The sequence below is a fragment of the Notechis scutatus genome, chromosome 10, assembly GCF_049901735.1.
Source record: "Notechis scutatus isolate UNSWTSFEM ecotype Mainland chromosome 10, rNotScu1.2, whole genome shotgun sequence".
NCBI classification, from domain to species: Eukaryota; Metazoa; Chordata; class Lepidosauria; order Squamata; family Elapidae; genus Notechis; species Notechis scutatus.
This window is the reverse complement of record NC_142018.1, coordinates 21,024,417-21,045,429: the sequence shown is the minus strand read 5'-3', so window position 1 is coordinate 21,045,429 and position 21,013 is coordinate 21,024,417. Positions and strand designations below refer to the sequence as shown.

The 21,013-nt window shown below is 46.0% G+C and overlaps 1 protein-coding gene across 5 annotated transcripts in view; it reads right to left on the bottom strand.

The window, feature by feature from the left end:
* Positions 1–21,013, bottom strand: part of FGF13 (fibroblast growth factor 13) — a 117,066-nt gene that overhangs the window by 15,765 nt on the left and 80,288 nt on the right. For 4 of the 5 annotated variants that reach the window (XM_026685318.2, XM_026685320.2, XM_087971921.1 and 1 more), the window contains 2 exons: positions 9,034–9,144; positions 5,882–5,985 (listed from right to left, as the gene is read on the bottom strand). In XM_026685318.2, coding sequence (XP_026541103.1) covers positions 5,882–5,985; positions 9,034–9,144 — 215 coding nt within the window. Of the gene's footprint in view, positions 1–5,881; positions 5,986–9,033; positions 9,145–14,344; positions 15,281–21,013 lie in introns of those variants that run through there. The other variant, XM_026685319.2, reaches the window with a different exon arrangement.

Below are 21,013 nucleotides of genomic sequence, written 5' to 3'. Positions count from 1 at the left end.
TGGCAATTACTTTCTGTGTCATGGGTACACTTTTTTTTTTATCGACTCAAGGGAATGGCATGAAGCACAACAACGTCTGTGTTGCTAGTCCTCTGTACTGATGGATAGCTGCTGTTGACATAGGCTAGAGAGGCAACACACAATCTTCACAACTATACTAACTAGGGCCCATAGGGTATTTTATTGTTTACCTGTAAGCTGTTAAGAGGTATTGTGATAGAGCATAAGAAAAAAAGAATAGAATAGAATAGAAGGGAATGAAATAGAACTGAGTGGAGAATAGAATAGAATAGAATAGAATACCCTGTTTACCCAAAAATATGACCTAGTGTGAAAATAAGTCCTAGCTTGATTTTTACTTGTGCACCCAATATAAGCCCTACCCACAAAATAAGCCCTAATTAAGATCCCACTCACTCCAGAGTAGACAGGTAAAAATTAAGCTAGGGTGGGGATGGGAGGGTGTTGTAGCTAGGCCTCGCGCACCCCAACCCCTGCCTTGCCAGACCATTTCTTCTGCAGCCAGCACAGCTTTCCTAAAGGCCTCTGTAGCTGATAACAGCTGATCGATCTGGGCTCTCTTATCAGCTGCAGAGGCCTTCAGGAAAGCCTTGCTTGGCCGCAGAAGAAGAAGTTCCTGAAGGCCCCTGACAGTGAAAAGGAGGCTGGGGGGTGACGCATGCAAGTGAGGTGAGTCAGTGGATGATATCCCCCGAAAATAAGACCTAATGCCTTTTTTTTGGTGGCAATATATATATATAAGACAGTGTCTTATTTTCAGGAAAACATGGTAGAATAGAATAGAATAAATAGAACAGAATAAATTAGAATAGAATAGAATTAGAAGAGAATAGAATTAGAATAGAATAAACTAGAATAGAATAGGATAGAATAGATAATTGGAATAAAGAATAGAATAGAATAGAATTAGAATATAATAAGAATTGAATAAATTAGAATAGAATAGAATAGAATAGAATAGAATAGAATAGAATAGAATAGAATAGAATAGATATTGGAATAAAGAATAGAATAGAATAGAATAGAATAGAATAGAATAGATATTGGAATAAAGAAGAGAAGAGAAAAGAAGAGAAGAGAAGAGAAGAGAAGAGAAAAGAAGAGAAAAGAAGAGAAGAGAAGAGGAGAGAGATAGAAGAGGAGAGGAGAAGAGAGGGCATCAGTGGGAAGTTTCTGTAAAAATTGTCTTCCTTGTGGACCACAGAATTACAGATCAAACAGGTTTTTCTTTTTTCTTTTAAATGTGGGGAAGGCCAGGCCAACAACACCCCCCCCTCAACCCACACTGCAGAGGTGCTTTGAACTGATGCTTTGCTGCCTCCATCCAACTTCTCACGCGCCCCCCTCCAAAACAGTTTGCAGGGACCGGGGGGGGGGCCTCCTCAGGCCATCCAAACGGCACGAGCCCACTCTGTGTGTGTCTCTCTTTGTGTGTGTCTCTCTCTCTGCGAGTGGGCTTTCTTATGCAGTTGTGTGGAAAACAACAACAACAACACCCTCAGGATTTGCCACGAGTGGAAGGGAGACATTTCTAGCCAAACCGAAAGGTCAGAGACTGAGGCTCCGGCCACCCACCCACCCACGCATCCGGAGTGCATGCTTGCCGCAGCCTGTTCTTCCTCCAGCCTATTTAGAGATCAGCAATTCTGGGGACGGCTGTTTTGGATTGCCTGCACCGCCCCCCACACTCTCCCCCCCCCAGTGCAAAGTAATTGTGATGCATGGGAAGCGAGGCACAAGCAAAGCAAAGCATCGGAACGGAACCGAATGAGAAATTCTTCCAATTAGCCATCTCGGCAGGAGAAGAAAACGGTTTCCTTTGGAGTCTCCAACAGCTGGGTCACCCCTGAGATCTTTTATTTATTAGGATGCTTTTCTGCAAGACAGTCGACTTACAAGGTGAGAGCAGGAAAGCAAGCTCTTCTATCTCTCCCTGGAGAAGGAGAACCTCAGCCTTGTTCGGTGGCTGAGGTCAACTCTCGGGCCTTTGGGAAGATCACGGATGAGTGAGACTCAAAAGATAACCACAGCATCTTCCTTCATGGTCTGCTTCAAAATCCGGTGCTGGACTCACTCATTTGAATGATGGGGACATCCCCTATCTTGGGCCACTTCTGATAACAGATTAACTGAGTTGGAAGGGACCCTGTAGGTCATCTAGTTCAACCTCCCTCCCAAGCAGGAGACCCTACACCATTTCTGACCAATGGCAGTCCAGTCTCTTCTTGAAAGCCTCCAGTGATGAAGAAGCTCCCACCACTTCCAAAGGCAAATTCTGTTCCTTGGGTTGATGGATCTCATTGTCAGAAAATTCCTCTTTATTTCCAGGTTGAATCTCTCCTTGATCAGTTTCCATCTATTGCTTGTCTGGCCTTCAAAGGTGCCTTGGAAAATAGCTGGACCCCTTCCTTCTCTCGTGGCAGCCCCTCAAATATGGGAAGACTGCTATCCTGTCTCCCCTTCTCTTCATTAAACTAGCCAGGCCCAGTTCCTGCAACCCTTCTTCATGTTTTAGTTTCCAGGCCTTTGATTATCTTAGCTAGATTCAGATTAACAGAGGTGGAAGGGACCTTGTAGGACATGTAGTCCAACCAGAGATGGTATTCAGCAGGTTCTGACCAGTTTTGGAGAACCGGTAGTGGAAATTTTGAGTAGTTTGGAGAACCGGCAAATACCATCTCTGACTGGAGATTTTACAGTATCCTTTCCCTGCCATGCCCATCGAGCCACACCCATAGAACCGGTAGTAAAAAAATTTGAATCCCACCACTGAGTCCAACCCCCTTGCCCCAGCAGGAGACCCTACACCATTTCTGACCAATGGCCATCTCTCCAGTGATGAAGCTCCCACAACGTCCGAAGGCAACTTCTGTTCCATCGGTTGACTGTTTCCCCTGTCAGAAAACTTCTTATTTCTAGGTTGAATCTCTCCTTGTTCCGTTTCCATCCATTATTCCTTGACTGGCCTTTGGGTGCTTTGGAAAACAGCTGGATCCCTTCTGAAGAACATCTGAACATCACAGCCCAAGGCAGTATCCAAAACATTTTACGGAGCTTCGCTTGGTGGCCCTGATTGTATACCCCCTTATGTGGGATTCACATGTATGTCTAAGTCAATTCAAGATTTCATTTGTACCCCTAAAAGCTGATTTGAAGCCAGGTCCTTGGAAAGACCAAGTGTTCTCCAAAGATCCCGTTGGCTAGTTCTTCTGAGATCTCACTACAAAGAAAGCCCAGCTAGATGGGGACTATCAATTTTATTTTAATCTATTTATTAACGAGAGCTTAGCTTGCCTTTTGTTCAGGGTGTTTTAGGATGAGCCGAGAAGACAGCCGGTCATGGGTCCAAAATCACCCAGGGAATTCAGTAGCTAAAGATAGTCTAGGTTTCCTTGAGGCTAGTCCAACGCATTAACTCTACGACACCCAGCTTTCATATTTACTTCTTGTAATTTAATGCTAGCTTCTTCTCCGGAAACGAAAAGATGCCATGAATAATTCATCCCAAACCTGCCTTGCCATCTTCTTTATAACACCATAAGTGAGATTGGGGTGGACGATGCCGAGGAGCGAGTGGTCAACCAGGCATGGCCAAGTGGGCGATGAACAGCACACATTAACCAAATTTCCTTTCTTAAACAGACGTTTGCAACATCAAGATCTACTGGCTTCAAGCTTCAGCCCTTTGTTGTGTTTCCCCCCCCCCCCAGAAGTCACCTATCATATTAATTAATGAATTGAATATCTCAAGAAAGGCAACCCTTTAAAAATGTTTCCTTCTTTTTTTCCTTCCTTCTTTCCTTCCTTCTCTCTTTCTCCCTCTTTCTTCTTTCTTTCTTTCTTTCTTTCTTTCTTTCTTTCTTTCTTTCTTTCTTTCTTTCTTTCTTTCTTTCTTTCTTTCTTTCTTTCTTTCTTTTTCTCTCTCTCTCTCTCTCTCCCTCCCTTTTCCCTTCCTTCTTTCTTCTTCCTTCCTTCCTCCCCCTTCCTTTTTCTTTCTTTCTTTCTTTTCTCCTCCCTTTTCCCTCCCTCCTTCCTCCCCCTCCCTCTTTCTTTCTTCATTTCTTTCTTTCTTTTCTTTCTCTCTCCCTCCCTTTTCCCCCTCCCTCCCTCCCTCCCTTCCCTCCCTTCCTTCCTTCCTTCCTTCCTTCCCTTTCTCCCTCCCTCCCTCCCTCCCTCTCTTTTCCTCCACCATCAACTAAAGATGATTGAATGTTCTTTATTAAACACGTAAGAAGAAAGATCCCAAGATCAAATCTGACACAAAATATCCCCGGACTATCGGATCAGAAGCAAACCACGAATCTACTTATTGCCAGCCTGGATGGAGCCTGTCAAGAGCCCTATCAGACAAATCTCTTTAATATCTCACGCACCACCTTCTCCCCACGGCAGAGGCTTATTGTAGTCATAACTCGCAGCCATAAAAAAAGTGGAAATAATATTAGGACATTTTCCTGCTTAGTTACTTTTAAACTGCCGCAGTTCACCCCAGGTGAGCAGGAAAGTTGACCTCATGGGCAAGGATTCAGCATTAATTCAACAGAGTCTTTTGCACACCCCAGATAAATTTACTTGAATAAACTAAGATTTAGAGGCTCTAAACCTTCTAAAAGAAACATGAGATTTAGAATGGAGACCATATCACCCTAGGGCTGCAAGGGGAGCTTGGAGGTCTTCCAGCAACCCCCTGCTCAAAGCAAGACACCATATAGCTTATACCATCCTGGTCAAATGGCTGTCCAATTCCTACAGGTAGTCCTCAACTTACGTCTATTTCTTTAGTGACTACCCGCAGTTACAACAGCAAAGTGCCCTATAATCCCTTTTCTCACACTTAGGACCATTGCAAGAGCCCCAAGGGCCACGTAATGAACATTCAGACCAACTCATATTTATGACGGTTGCCGTGTCCCGGGGAGCTCACGCGATTCCCTTTTGCAACCCTCTGACCAGCAAAGTCAATTTGGGAAGCCAGATTCCCTTAACAACCGTCTTACTGACTTAACAACTGCAGTGATTCTGTCCTGCCCCTGTCGGAGTCTGAATCCAAGGAGGAAGACGAACAGCTGACAGGGAGTGGGAGTGTGGCTCCGTTGGCTGTGGAGGAAACTGGGGAAGGGCAAAGTCCAGCTGGGCAGAGGAGGGGAGAGGTAGAACATGGGAGAGGGAATTCAGACGAAGACCCAGGCCCACCCCTCTTGATCCTAGGGCATGCAGAGAGGAACAGAGAAGGGAGCAACATAGGTTGCAGGGCTTATGGGGGAGGAAAGAGCCCTGATTCCCTTCATTAGCCACAGCTGGGAAGAGAGTTTAAAAGAGATACATGCTGAGTGCAGTGTCTGCTGGGAACAAACATGAGTTTATCTTGTGTGACTTTGGTTATCTGCGTTCCTGGCAGCCTCCCAACTGGGTTGAATTACTGCCGTTCCTTCACATCTGGAATTCCTTCTCCTAGCCCTTCTGGACTAATTACCTCATTTTGCCTTGATTGGACTTATAGTTACAGTTTTTGTTGACCATGTTTTGGACTTGACTCTCTGCAGCCAAAGGCTGTTCCTAGGAGAGTTTTTCTCCAGCCAGAAGGTAGCCAGTACATTGAGGGCAAAGTTGGAGCTAATAAAGGGATTCCTACTAATTATCTGACTGTGTTGCCTTTGTGCCATGCCCCAGGTCATCACAGATTCACTAAATGCGAATGGCAAGAACAGTCCTAAAATGGGGGCAAAACTCACTTAACAAATGTCTTACTTAGCAACAGACACATTGGGCTCCATTGTCTAGGACTACCCATATTCTTTCGGGAGTCCAAAGCAAGGCAGATCATCCCATCAAAAAACAACAACACAAAACAGACACTTACTGATGTATATAAGTAGCCTTCACTGTTCATCGCTAAATACAGCTTCGTCTGAACGCCTTGTATAGCCACCACTCGTAAACCCACCGGTATGAGGTTAAACAAAGCTAGGAGAAAAAGGGAAAAAAAAGTTAGTCCCTCAGTCTGAATTGTGGAAACAAAACCAGATTTTGATACGCCAGTACAAAGGGAAGAAAAATAATATTTTTTGGGCATGCGTGCAAAATTCACAGACTCTTTTTTTAAAACAAAAAACCCAAACTGACATGCATAAGCAAAGAATTTCCTTGGGAATCTTTCTGGATCAAGTTGACCATGGAATAAGTCTTGCATTTCCTAACTCATTGGCAGGCTTCCAGGATAAGTTGGACTACAACTCCCAGGGTCCTCAGCCAAAGCTCCCAAGAGACCAGAAAGAAGGTTTATGAGGGGTCCTTGGTGCTCTCTGAGTTTGCTTCTTTTCTTGCAGATGTTTCATGACCCAAACTATGTAACGTCATCAGTTCTAGTAAAAAGTGCAGTTTGCTGTCAGTAACTGACAATGAACAGCACTCCTTACTACGTAGAACTGATGATGTTACCTAGTTGGGTCATGAAACGTCTGCAAGAAAACAAGCAAACTCAGAGAGCACCAAGGACCCCTCACTTCAACCCTGAGCTACAAATATTCTCCTTTAAAGATGGTTGATAGCAGAGAGTCTTCCATTTTATTGTCTGAGGGACCGTCTCTTGCCGGTCACATCTACCCAACCTGGTAGAGCAAGGCGGCAAGGAATGTTGTGGGTCCTATCTCCTAAGGAGATACATCTGGTGGGACCCAGAAGAAGGGCCTCCTCCATCCCTCTGGAACATTATCCCTCTGGAAATTAGGCTGGCCTTCACTCTTTTGGAAGGCCCTGAAGAAGTGGTTCTGCCAGTGGCCCTGGGGAACCCAGAGTGGGATGGAGCCCATTGAATGCCTGGTACGAGTGTGTGTTGTCAGGTGCAGTGGCCTAGAGGTGGAGCTCTCGCCTCACAATCAGGAGGTTGTGAGTTCAATCCTAGGTAGAGGCAGCTATTTCTCTCTCTGGGCATGATGAGTGTATATCTGCCAAACAAAACTCCTCATTGGTGACAGGAAGGGCATCCGGCCATTAAACAGTCTGCTAACTCCATTCAGTTGCCCATACTCCACCCCTCAAGGGATTATGGGGTCATTAAAAGACAATGATGATGAGTGTCACCACAATGGGAGGTTATTTATTTTATTATTTTTATTTTTTAATTCCCATCAACCCCAAGCTACCAGCAGGGAAGAGAGGCTGAAGTCACCCAAACAATGTTAGAATCCACGTCAACAAGTTCCCATTCTCTTCCACTCTATGGAGATCCATCTATATGAATTAATTGAGAGATTGGATCTCCATAGACTAGAAGAGAATGGTCAATCCTTCCCATTTTTCTTACATCAAAAATAGGGACGCCTAAGCCAACACAGAAAGGTTCCTTAACCAATGCAAAGCAAATGTTCCACAGGATATATCTTAAAGGATGCTCCTTTCAGCAGAAATCAATTGATTCGGTGAGTTCAACCCCAGGCATCATGCAGCCATCCAAACCAACAGCTTCACCCTCCAAAATTCCTTGCAACCCTGCAAATGTTTCAGCAATATTTCATACTCATGGCAGGGGAAGAGATGTTGGCTGGTAAAAGCTCATGTTAACATCAAGACATATTATTTAGCAGTTGCCAAAGTGCATAAGTTGCTGTCAAACTTTCCAGAGAAGCTGTAGATAAAAGTCCAAGAATTTTCAGCAGAAATTCCTCCAGTGCCAAAATAGAGTAGCCAGAATTAGGAACGGTTGAAGTCGTGTTTTATGGGGTTATGGCTTCCCATCCAACAGCATTGTCAATGCATAGGTTGGACAAACTTAGGTGTAGGAGATGTAGGACCACAAACTTTGGTCTCTTGATCTATAAAAGGACCGATGGACGGATGGATGGATCAATGGAGAGAGGGATGGATAGGTGCATGGATGGATTGTGGGCAGACGTGAGATTCCAGGTTGCTCTTTGACAGCAGTAGCTCTTCAACCTTTCAGATGGAGATGTTTCCTCATCCTTTCCACAGGAGTAGGAACTAAAGATGGGACTTCAGCATTGAATCAGCCGTTCTCTGTCACCAAATCCTCTGAAAATCCTTAAAGATAGCAGAGAAGGCATTTGCCTAACCCCACACAAATTTGGCTGCTGTTTACTTCAATGGAAACATGCAACCACCTAATAAAAGCTGAAGATGTCCTCCTAATCTTGGTTGGGGAATACAGATGTGACTTCTCTTGGGTCTCTTTGAAATTCTACTGTCATGGAATTTACTGGAGAAGAGAAGAGCAACAACAACAACAGAAAGATTTGAAATGTGTGTTGTTGTTTTTTTTGCAGAAGAAATGGCCATCTTATCTCTGTTCTGAATTTTAGAACCCGGGAAGCAAACCATTCTATTTCAAGCAATGTATTACTTGGGGCGAGAATGATAAGATCCTCTTTTGGAAAGCATAAATGAAGGTTTGCATCGGAAGGGAAGAATTGAAATAGTTTCCTAATCTGTGCACCACCACACTCAAAAGGTTATTTCTCCCCCAATTCATACACGTCCTATTTACTGAAATATGCTAATGCTCCGTTGCACACCGTAACACAGCAGAAGGGGAAGGGAGACAAATGGAACAGAACCTCAAGATTTATGGAAACAAAATGTCCACCACGATTAATTGCTACCAACCATCACCATCACTACGGAAGTGGAAGCATTTAATTCTCCTTATTCTGACAGTAGCAGTATGGTTTTAAGTCAGGTAAAAATGGAATGGGAAAGGAACGTTTCCTGATCGGATCATGAAAAACCCAATCCAAAATAAACTGATGGTGAATTCATCCCTATATATCCATGGAGAGGATGTTTGGGCCAGTTTTGCAGAAAGCAGATGTACCTCTGTAGGTTTATCTAGTGTCTAAGTGTTTCTCTCCTTTGGCAGGTTGAAGAGCAAACATGAACGCAGCAATGACATCACTTCCAAATGAGCCCGGCCTTCGGAAAAACACCCATGCATATGGGCCACTAGCAGATTGTGCAAACAAACCAAACTGGCTCTTTTATGTCTAACAATATACTCACTGTATGTGCTTTCTTCCTCTTTCGTTCCATCAATGGTTCCATCTGCTTGCATCTGCAAATGATATCCTTGCCGGCTGTAAAGTTTTGTGACGATGCCTTTCAGCTGTGGTTCTGTCAAAGCAAAACAAACAAGCAGGAGATGTTAGAAACCTGAATCCGTTGTTGTATCCATGTCGGGTTCAAGCAGGTCAAAAGCTTTGCCTCGGGGATTTTTCCCCCCAAGAAGAAAGAAACAGGATTAGAAACTTTCCTATGATTTGAAGTAGAGGATAGATAGATAGACAGACAGGCAGGCAGATAGGCGGATAGGCAGACAGAAAGAAAGATAGACAGGGAAGGAAGGAAGGACAAGGCAGATAGATAGATAGATAGATAGATAGATAGATAGATAGACAGATAGATAGATATAGAATAACAGAACAACAGAGTTGGAAGGGGCCTTGGAGGTCTTCTAGTCCAACCCCCTGCTCAGGCAGGAAACCCTATACTAGTAGTTAGGGAAGGAAGGAAGGACAGGTAGATAGATAAATGGACAAGATAGATAGATAGGGAAGGAAGGAAGGAAGGAAGGAAGGAAAGAAGGAAGGACAGGTAGATAAATAGATAGATAGATAGATAGATAGATAGATAGATAGATAGATAGATAGATAGATATAGGGATAAATGTTTCTGTGTGTGTGAGAGAGAGAAAGAGAAAGAGAGGGAGGGAGAGAGAGAGAGAGAGAGAGAGAGAGAGATTAAATCAGCACCTTGGACAGCAACTGCTCTGCAGGCTATAAAGCTCTGTGGATGCTATTAAATCCTGAAAAACTTCATAGAGGATCAAAATTCCAACATATTACATGGACGAAGGAGCAAAGACTAGATTTCTGTTAAGATTAGAAAGGCACCAGCTAGAAGGAAACTTAATTATTTTTAACGATCTGACATTCTTTAAGAGAGGAACAGGGTTGCTAAAATGGTGGCTAGTTGATCACATATGGCCTACCAGCCTGTGAATAGGTAATAGCACAGATAGGGGTTTGTCTGAGGCATAGAGCATTGTATGAATCTAACCACTTGGGTTAATAACCTTTGTTTACAGAGTAACTGTGAACCCTGCTAATTATAGCCTGAGCGATAAATTCTTAAGAACCACCATGACTTTAGTGAGGTTGGTCATGTCCAAAAACTCAAGGGTCGCGATTTCAAAGAATACAAATTTTAGGATTGTCCACAAAAATATAATTGTTACTATTGGTCAGGAAACATGCTAATCTTTTAAATATTTTTTGGCTGTTGAGCACATTCAACTCAGAGTTTCAACCTTCCCCAAGCTGGGGAAATTCATCCCTGCTCCAATATTTGATGGTCCTTTTAAGATGGAAACCACTTAATGGCACAGTCACAAAACCTCTTCATACACCACCATGGATGTTAATCCTGCTGGAACAAGCATCTGAAGTTAAAGAGAGATTCTCACTGAATCCCATCCATAGAAATACCCCCCCAAGACCTCGGAGGGCCAAAATCCAAAATTTAAACTCAGCCTCATGTAAAACATCAAAGGAAATCTCCTTCCACAAAATACTGCGATGACATGCAACCTAGTTTGTTTGACATGATCATGGGGGGGAATCTGTCTTAGATCAAAACTCAAGCCCAGTTAGGAAAGAACAAGTCAACTTCAGTTGACAGAAAATGTGGGTTCTATTCTCAAACCCCTGAAATTAATATTTTCCCATATCACCTAACCAAGATCTGAATAGACACAACCTGCTTTGTGAACACTGCACACTGACCAAGCGATCCTGTTAATCTGATTTCCACTCCAGAGCACAACTCACTTTAACTAAACATTTAAGGAAGAGCACCGGTTAAGGCGTATCTATCTATGATAGAGATATAGAGTGTGGGCCCCCCAATTACAAAGAGCTTCTGGAAACCATAAAAGGCCCTCACCCTGCCAAGACTCCTAAAAGTTGTGTCACAGGAGCAGAAGGGCAATAAAATACATGCCAGGGGTGTAAGTATATCACATCTCTTTCGTCACAATCCACTTAAAATGACAGTGAATTGACAGCCAATCTGGTTGTCTACAGAGATTCTCCGTCATTCAAGTCATGATTGTCCCAAAACTGCTTTTCCAAAAAAAACAACTAGGCTTTCTTAGTTTGTTTTCCTTTGAAAACATTTTGCTTCTCACCCCAGAATCTTCTTCCGTTCTAGCTGACCGGCGGGGAATGAAAAGATTTATATTCTTTGCAGTCCTGTTTGCAGAATATAAACCCTTCCATTCCGCCCCAGCTCCCAGTTGATTTAGAACTGAAGCTCCTTGGATGAGAAACTAAACGTCTTCAAAGAAAGAAAATCCAGTTTGGGTGGGTGGGTGGAGGAAAACCACCTTTGAGATAACCAACCTGGTCCTTCACCTGGAGTTAGGTCTACTGTTCCAAGTAAGGCTGTTTCACAGGAAAGAAAAAAAAAGTTGCGTAGCCCTCAGCCAGTGGCAAACAGGGTTTTGAAGACACTTTGGTTACGTTAGCTGTTCTCCTTGGAGGGCAGCTGTGACTGTTTCCTGGATAGCAAATTTGGTTGCTGCGTAACAATTAAAACAGCCTGTAGTTTCCACCCATCTAGAAGGGTCTCTTCTGTGCAAGCAGGCTGACTTTTTTTTTGGGGGGGGGGTAGGGGTGTCAGACCTCAAGGAAGCCAGATTTCTGTTCCTTGTACCCATTTTCTCTTTTCCAATCCCTTGGCCAGCTCATTTATTTATTCGTAAGCACACGTACAAAATGCTTTTGTTTGCAAGTCGCTTAGGGACAGTGAGGGGCAAATCTTTTCTGTGTGTTATCCATGTAGGATTGCATACCAATAAACCAAATAAACCCATCACAGGGTTTTGTTTATTTGTGACAAATCCGGAACATGCAAATCATTTGAATATGCAAAAGCCACCTCATTTTTTCAGATGTTTCTTTCCCCTGAGGGGAGATTTTAGAAATGTTTGCCTTGGGCTGCTCCTCCTTTAGAAGGAAATAACAAAAAAAGGGCTGATTTACAGATGCTTTCACAGCAAACCTGCTCCCCCCCTCCCTAGCTTTTATATTTTAATCATGCAATAGGGTTGGGTGATGGAGACCTCGCTGATCTTCTGCAAAATTTGAGGATTTCTTTGGTAAATCCCGTTATTCCCCCCTCAAAATATAAAAGCCAGGGGTCCTTTTTGTTATTTTTTTTTCTTTTTAGAAGCTTCCTCTCCCCTCCATCCCCAAAATGAAATTACTTTGTGAGCAGCAGAAGAGGGAAGAAGATGGTTTGGGAACAGAAAAAGGATTATAGCTTTCTTTAAAAAAAAAAAAAACACCATATAAAAACCACCAAACGAAGGGGTCAAAGTTCTTCCCCTTCTACTTGTCCACTGTTTTTTAAGTCCTGAGCATGTTTGACATGCGATGCACATAAAAAAAATACCTCCCTAATTTTCTTGCTGAATTCTGAACAGTAAAGAAGAGCAAACCTGACTGTCATTTTTTCACCCTGGACCTTTGTCAATGTCGCTATAAGTCTGGCATTTTGTGAAAATTCGACATATACGAAGTCAACGCCAGTGCCAACCTAGGCACCCAGTAAAAGGCACTATTATATCATGTGGGTTGCAAAACCACCACACAAATAACACCACAGTGAAACATAGTATTATTCCCTCCTGTTAAGGCAAAGCTCACCTGTGAGATATAACACTGAGAGTCACCTCCTGGTTGTGTGTTTCTTGTGTTCTGCACACAAAGTTCCTCGTTTCTGAACACAAGTTCCATGGATCATCTCATCCATGAGACTGGGATGAGCTTCCCCATCTTTGGGTCTTCTCCAAAGCCTTGTCCTTCTCTCTCCCCCTCCCCATTTCTTATGATGGTCCCATGATATAAAGCCTTTGGTCTTCCTATAATTTCTGCAAGAGATCTCACCAAGGGTGGCATAGGGATCTCTTTAGAGATCCACCATTGTATGGCTACGGGACTATCACCTGCTCAGTTCCATCCAACACCGCAACTGTAGCTTACAAAGATGGCTCACCTTGATTTTGGGAAAGGAAGACCATTGAGAAAGAAGACACAGTATGACCTGTGACACACAGGTATGACCTGTGTCCAATCTTTTGCACTTTCGGACCTGAAGAAGGGGAATTGGAATAGCTTCACCATCTCCCCAGCCAAGATAAATTGGACTACAGCTCCTATAGCCAGCCAATGGTCCAGACAGCTGGTCCAGAAGGCATCCTTCCCAATTTGGCTCATGTTTGAATGAGAGAAGAGACCAAAACATCAAGGAACCACCCTCCTCTCCGAGTCCAACAAATGTTTCATGTAGCCCAAGACGCTGCACTCAAAGGAGAAGACCTCTAAGAGGTCCCCTATGATTTGGATTGTAGAACACGTTTCTTCTGCAACACGTAAGCGTTCATGTTGACTCCAATCTTCTTCAGCCTCTGGGTTCTCCATCCGAGAGGTGATCTGGAGAGACCGCTGAAGGTCCCACCTCCTCTCTTGTTCCTGCAGCTCAGGATAGACTATATCTATCCAATTTAGCAGTTCAAATCTCACCAGGCTGAAGGTTGACTCAGCCTTCTGTCCTTCCAAGGTGGGTAAGATGTGGACCCAAATTGTTGGGGGGGGGGGCAAAGAGATTGACTCTGTCAACTGCTTTGAGAGGGCTGTGAAGCACTGTAAAGTGGTATATAAGTCTAAGTGCTATTGCTAACTCTGCCCACTGCCAGCAGTTTGATCCTGACCGGCTCAAGGTTGACTCAGCCTTCTGTCCTTCTGAGATGGGTCAAATGAGGACCCGATGGTTGGGGGGCAAGATGATGACTCTGTAAACTGCTGAGAGAGGGCTGGAAAGCACTGTGAAGTGATATATAAGTCCAAGGGATGCTGCTATTGCTATCCTTGCCTCATTCACTGAAAGGAAGACTGAAGAGCCTTCCACCCAAGGGACCGCTGGCCCAGCTTTCTCCAAGGACTGGGTTCCTAAGACCCCCAGAGGGAGGGAGTTGCTTCCCCTCAAGATAAGCAGGTGGCTTTCTTGGCATGAATCCACACCTCCCCAAGGCTCAAGGCATCCCCATGAAAACGCAGCTGGCTTGCTTTGGGTCAGGAGAACTCATCCCAATGTTTGGGAGACTGCAGCACTTCCTACTTGAGCCCCCTGGCCAAAGCTTGGAAGGAAGGAAGGAGAAGACCGGACCCGCGAACAGCCTCCACACCGCCTCTCAGCACCCCCCACCCCCACCGCCCACCTTACCCCGGGCTGGGTCCAGGCGCCTCCTCACCTGGTTTCCTCCGCCGCCTCTTCTTGGAGCCGAAAAGCTTGACCCGGGAGAAGACGCTGAGTTTCTTCTTGTCGCCGCAGCTGGTCTTGGACTTGCTGGGGCTGTTGACACATTTGCAGGCGTTGGACTTCTCGCGCTCCCTCGCTTGTCTCTTCTGGCGGATCAGGGAGCTGGCGATGGCTGCCGCCATAGCCGCCACCCTGGAGGGTCACTCGGCGGGGCTGCGGGCGCTGCCTGCGGGGGAGGCCCCCAGCATGCTGCTCTCGCCACCCCTCGGGGATCTAAAAAAAGAGGAAGCGGCGGGACGGCGGGCTAGGCCGTCTCCCCCCGCTCCCGGTGTGCCCGCCGAGGTGCGCTGGCGGAGGTGGGAAAAGCGTGCGCCCTTGGGCGACGGAGGGAGGAAGGGGTGCTTCCCAAAGGCGGCGACCACCCCCCTTTCCCGGGCCGCTGCAAGGCAAGAAGCTCCCTCAACTTCGATCCCGGGACGCCCAAGTTCCTTTTGCCTTCAGAGAAACCGGAGCGGGACGCCCAACAGGTCCCCGGACGGCTCTCAAGGCGCCCTGGCGCAGCACTGGCGCCGGCACCTGCCCCCCCACTCCCCGCCTCCGGTTGAAAGGCTCTGCCTTTGCGCCCCTGTCCGTCCGGCGAAGAGACAACCTGTTAAGACCCCGCGGCCGGGAGAAGGGGGCTGCGGAGAGACGCCTTGGCGTCCCCTACTCCGGAGAGCGGCTCCTAAGGAGGTTGGCGGTGTCCTCAGCCGCTAAGCTCCCCGGGAAGGCCAGCTCGGTTGGAGTCCTGCTCAGCGGGGCAGCCTTCTTCGCCGCAGCATCTCCCGAAAGCTGCCGGACGGAGCGAGGCTTTGGCGTCTTTTTTTGAGAAGGCGAGCGCGCGCTCTGCAAAGGGAGAGGAGGAGGAGGAGGAGAAAGAGGAGGAGGAGAAGGCGGCGACAAGCGAGCCAACGGGCGGTCGGTCGGGTTTTTCCTTCGACAGCAGCAGTAGCAACAGCAACGCCGAACGACCGAGGCTGCGCTCTCCTCCAGGCGCTGCGCGGCGGCGAAGGGAGGAGAAGAGAGGAGGAGGAGGAGGAGGCGACGCGGCAAAAGCCCCGGGTGGCTTTGCTCCCTCCTCCCCTCTGGCATGAATGCAGAAACTGGGCTCGGTACGCAGGGGGAGGGAGGAGGAGGAGGAGACGGAGCGCACGGTCCGAAGGGGACTCTCCCTCCTCTGGGCAGAGGCGCCGCCGGGGCGTCTTCCTTCTGCCCCGAGATACCTCCCGAAAAAAGAGGAAAAGGCTCAAATAAAGAAAGTCCGTCGCCAAACCGAGATAGGCGCCCAAACTAACGTGGTTTGATCGGGACGGTTTGGAAAGCCCGGGTACGGCGAGGCCGGCCGATCCCTGGCTCGTGAAAATCCACAGGCAAACGCCGGGAGGAGGGGAGGGGAAAGAGGGAGAGGGAGAGAGAAGCCAAGCAGAAAGAAACCAGAGAGCTAGAGGAGGAACCCGAGTCTCCAGCCTCCCTGCTGTGCTTGGGAAAAATCCGGAGCAGGAGGTGATCTGGAGAACGCCAGTACCAAAAGCCAGGGTGGATAAGAAGATGGGAAAGTTGCCCTGACCACCTGGGCTTGGCCAGCTCCTTCCCTCCATGAAAAGGGTCACTTCTGCTTCCCCAGAGGTTCTGAGGCCTGAATAGCCATTGGTGACTCTGTGATCTTTGAAGAAACCAGATCAGAAGTCTCTGATGATGACCAAGATCTCCTTGCTGCCCTCCTGCTTTGTTTCTCCAAATGTCCTGCTGGACACCCATCTTTGGTTTACTGGAGTTCTCATCAACCAAAATTGCACCTTTGGTGGCCAATGGCTAGAAATTCCCGGTTGAGCTTGCAAGAGATCTTCCAAAGGGTCTCAACCCTTAGCAAGTGCTGATTCTCATCCCCGTCCCACACAAGGGTGTTTACATGCTATCCATACATGCGGCCTCTCACAAATGAGCCATCCTCTTTAGGGCACCTTAGTGTTCTGTACCATTGTTGGCAAAAGGAAGGCCATCTGGCCAGTAAATACTCAGCTCCATTCAGTCACCCTGACTCCACCCCGCAAGGGATTATGGGGTCATTAAAGGGAGATGTTCTGTACCATCTACCAATCCAACCTTGAATGGTTGGCTTTCTAGAAGTGGTGGGGGAATTCATTGATGGCCTAGATTGGGAATGTTCAACCTTGGCAACTTTAAGACTTGTGGACTTCAACTCCCAAGAATTCCCCAGCTAGCATGGCTGGCTGAGGAATTCTGAGGCTGGGGACCACAAGTCAAAAAGTAGCCAAGGTTGAAGACCCTTAGCCTAGACTCTCCTCCAATGCAGAAAAGCTACTGCTAGTTAGTTGTCAACCCATCTTCTTTTCTCATTTTTGAAAAACATGAGTGAGTGACAGCCCATCTTTTTCAAAGACAGCATGTTCTATCTCCTACTCCCTTCTATGATCTGAAAGGTCTTCCTTGCACTTAGCCTACATCCTTTGTCCTGTCCTGCCTCCAAAACCACCATGAATCATACAGTCACCCCATATTGATTGTCCTACAGACCAGAATCAGAATAGAGCTGGAAGGGACCTTGGAGGTCTTCTAGTCCAGCTCCCTGGTCAAGCAGGAGACCCTATACCTTTTCAGACAGGTGGCTGTCCAGTATCTTCTTAAAAACCTCCAGTGATGAAGCACCCACAACTTCTGAAGGCAACTTCTGTTCCACTGGTTCATTGTCCTCACTGTTAGAAAGTTTCTCCTCAATTCCAGGTTGCTTTTCTCTCCTTGATTGAGTTTCCCTTCATTGTTTCTTGTCCTGCCTTTGGGTGCTTTGGAGAATAATTTGACCCCCTCTTCTTTGTGGCGGCCCCTCAAATACTGCTCTCATGTCCCCCCTAGCCCTTCTTTTCTCTAGACTAGCCAAACCTAAATCCTGCAACAGTTCTTCATACGTTTTAGTCCAACTGTCCTCTGAAATCAGGAATCCCAATCGTAGCAATGCAAGAGAAGGTTGTCCACCCAGCAAAGGGAGCCCGATTCTACTGGCTCCTGCATCCTGCATCGAGAAGGTGCTAACACTTACGTGGGTTTCTGGGTATTGTTGAATTTCAGCTGGGTAGGCGCTCTACAGCAGATGGGAATTCAGCTGTGAATCCCACAATTTTACAGGACTTGGGACTCTGCAACATGTAGCCATCTGCCCGCATCTTGCAAGAACACATCCCTGATGAAAAGTGCAAAAGGAGGTCATGGGTTCCCTACCTCTTTTCTAGCACAACGAAGACTCCTTTGGGGCAGGGTTGAGCATCAGGGTTTTGGGACTGTGGCCTAGCGAGCAGATTTCCTTCTGTTCCACCAGCAACTATGGCGGATATCTGCTGTCTAGAACATAGTCACCAATAGCAATAGCCCTTAGACTTACCTGCCACTTCACAGTGCTTTCCAGCCCTCTCTAAACAGTTTACAAAATCAGCCTATTGTCCCCAACAATCTGGGTCCTCATTTGACCGACCTTGGAAGGATGGAAGGCTGAGTCAATCTTGAGCTGGTGAGGATCGAACTACTGGCAGTGGGCAGAATTAGCCTGAAATATTGCATTCTAACCACTGTGCCACCACTGCCCTTCCTTCCTTCCTTCCTTCCTTCCTTCCTTCCTTCCTTCCTTCCTTCCTTCCTTCCTTCCCACTCAGCACTCAGACATATATACTGCTTCACAGTGCTTTCCAGCCCTCTCTAAGCGGTTTACAGAATCAGCCTCTTGCCCCCAACAATCCAGGTCCCCATTTTACCCACCTCGGAAGGACGAAAGGCTGAGTCAACCTGGAGCTGACCAGGATCGAACTGCTGGCAGTCGGCAGTGGGCAGAATTAGCCCGCAATACTGCATTTTAACCACTGAGCCACCATGGCTCTCACCACCATTAAACCCTGAAACTCAACTGTAGCCAACAGATATCAGCCATGGAACAATGGTCCAGTTTTCTGTTTTGTCCTCCACATCTTTGAGGATGGCAACCCTGCCAGCTGTGGCTCCCTTAGTTAACACACCTTTGGTTTCTTTCCAAAATGGGCCCGTGCTATGTATATGAGAGGCATATCCAAAGTCAAACAACAAGAATCCTTGTTAGTTGCTGCTTATGCTTTTATCTAGTTATGCAACCTAAACTCACATTATACCCATAGATGAAAATAGTTGTAGCCGAAGGTTGAACTACGGGATCCTTGGTGCTCTCTGAGCTTGGTGGTTTTCTTGCAGACATTTCGTTAGTCAACTACATGATGTTACTTAGTTGGGTAATGAAATGTCTTCAAGAAAACAACCAAGCTCAGAAAGCATCCCACAGTCCTCCTTCTCTTCTTCTTCCTCCTCTTCCTCTCCCCTGTACACCTCTCTCTCTCCTAGCACTGCTATGTATATGAGAGGCATATCCAAAGTCAAACACAACAAGAATCCTTGTTAGTTGCTCCTTAATGATGTTACCTAGTTGGGTAATGAAATGCCTGCAAGAAAACAACCAAGCTCAGATATAATCCCACAGTCCTCCTCCTCCTCCTCCTTCTCTCCCCACTGTACACCCTTCTCCCTCCTAGCACTGATGATGTTACCTAGTTGGGTAATGCAAAGTCCAAACATAGAGAGCACCCACAATCGCACAATCACATTATGCTTCAATTTATGGAACCTAGAGCTATCCAACCATCCTACCGATAAATCACAATTGTTGGAACCGATACCTGCATTTAATTTACCATTTACAAGCCCCCCCACAGTCAGTTTCATGAGTACAGATCATTGGATCCATCTCCTTTAGAGTATTCCCCCAATTCCCGCCCCCAACGAAAATCTTACCCCCGCTAAGAATGAAGTCCACCATGATTTGGAGCCAAAAATGCAGGAGGGAATACAACTAAGGCCGTTAACAAATTTGCTGAATTCTGGGTCACGGCAAACAACAACAACAACAACCAACCCAAAAAAACTTTCTTGCAGATTTGAAACAAGATCAAAAGCAGGCGGCTTTCCATGCAGCATTCTCGAGCCGTGGCCCCGATGAGCCTTTTTTTGGGGGGGGGAGAGCAAATACTTTGGAGCACTTTGAAGTAGAGGCCTCGTGTTCCTCTCCATTATATTCTTTTTGGAAAAAAAGAGCAACTGCTTGCAAGTTCAGAATGCAGCTGCTCCCATGCCGAGTCTGCCTGCCCACAATAGAGTTTCTGGTTGGAAGGCCAGACCGACAAAAAGAGGGAAAATTTGGTTTGACATCCGGCAAAAAGGTGACAAAAACCCCTTTTCTTCTTTCCTGCTATTTTTGGCTCATCTCAAAAGAGCTGAGCAGACCTGATTTAGGGATTGGATGGGGCACCACAAAGTAATTCCAAGGACGAATGTGAGGTTCTGTGGTTTACAACCCCCCCCCCCCACCCCATAGTCTCTTTAATGTGCATAGAACACTGGATCCGTCTCGTTTCGAATAAAAAACTCTCATTTCGAATGTTCTCCCAACCTCAATAGAACAATAGAATGAATGAGCTATGACATAGAATAACAGAGTTGGAAGGGACCTTGGAGGTCTTCTAGTCCAGCCCCCTGCTTAAGCAGGAAAACCTATACCATCTCAGACAAGTGATTGTCTAGTCTCTTCTTAAAAGCCTCCAGTGATGGAGCGCCCACAATTTCTGGTGGCAAGCAGTTCCGCTGGTGAATTGTCCTCCCTGTTAGGAAGTTTCTCCTTAATTCCAAAGAAGAGGTTGAACACCAAGCAAGGGATCAACAACATTCAGGCTCTGCAAAAGTCATTATTTCTCACCTATAAGTATTTTGGTCAAGGGAATGCAGGATTTTTGGAGCTGAGTTTTCCTATCATGACACGGCTACCATCGAACCCAGAACAAAACACCCCAACATCCTGTTTAATGCCATTGACCTTGTCATGGTGTCTTTGACACCCCTTGTAAGCTGCTTTAGCTGCACCATTGGGTTCCAACCTCCAACCTAGTTTGACTGCAACTTTCCTTTTTTTTTTTTAAATAAATAAAAGGAATTGAAGTAAGGCTGAGGGAAGAGAAACATACAGAAAATAACAAAATTTGTAGGTAAGACGTTAGATATTCCATTGGTTGTCACAATGAGCAAGCATTATTATTAATTTTTTTTTTTGGGGGGGGAAATAATACTACTGAGGAAGGATTGGGGATGGTACCCTTTCTGTCACTGGGCGTTGGTTCAGCTTGTAATTTCACAAACCCAGAGAGTTTTCTTCAGTCTCCAAGAAATCTATCATCGCGACGTGGCTAGGCATAAATCGGGTTATTTCACCAGAAAACCTCCCCGCTACTTTGTATGTCAAGTTTAACCAAACCACAAACAAACCAGGGTAGGAAGCAAGCTGGTTGCAAGCAAAGAGCCTTTTTTTACATCTCAGTGTTGTACAAAACATGCAGTGCAATTCCAAGAAGTTTGGGGTAAGTTACAGCTGGGAAATGCAACAGAATTCCTGCAAGAGAGTTCTTGATTGCATTTCTTCCCTGAATTTTCCCTCCACAGAAAGCCTTTGCTGCCATGTGAATTTCCCAACTAAGTGTGTTCCGTATATGAAGGAATGATAGAATTCTGCTTCCATGTTAGTACATTGGAGGAAACAAATTTACCA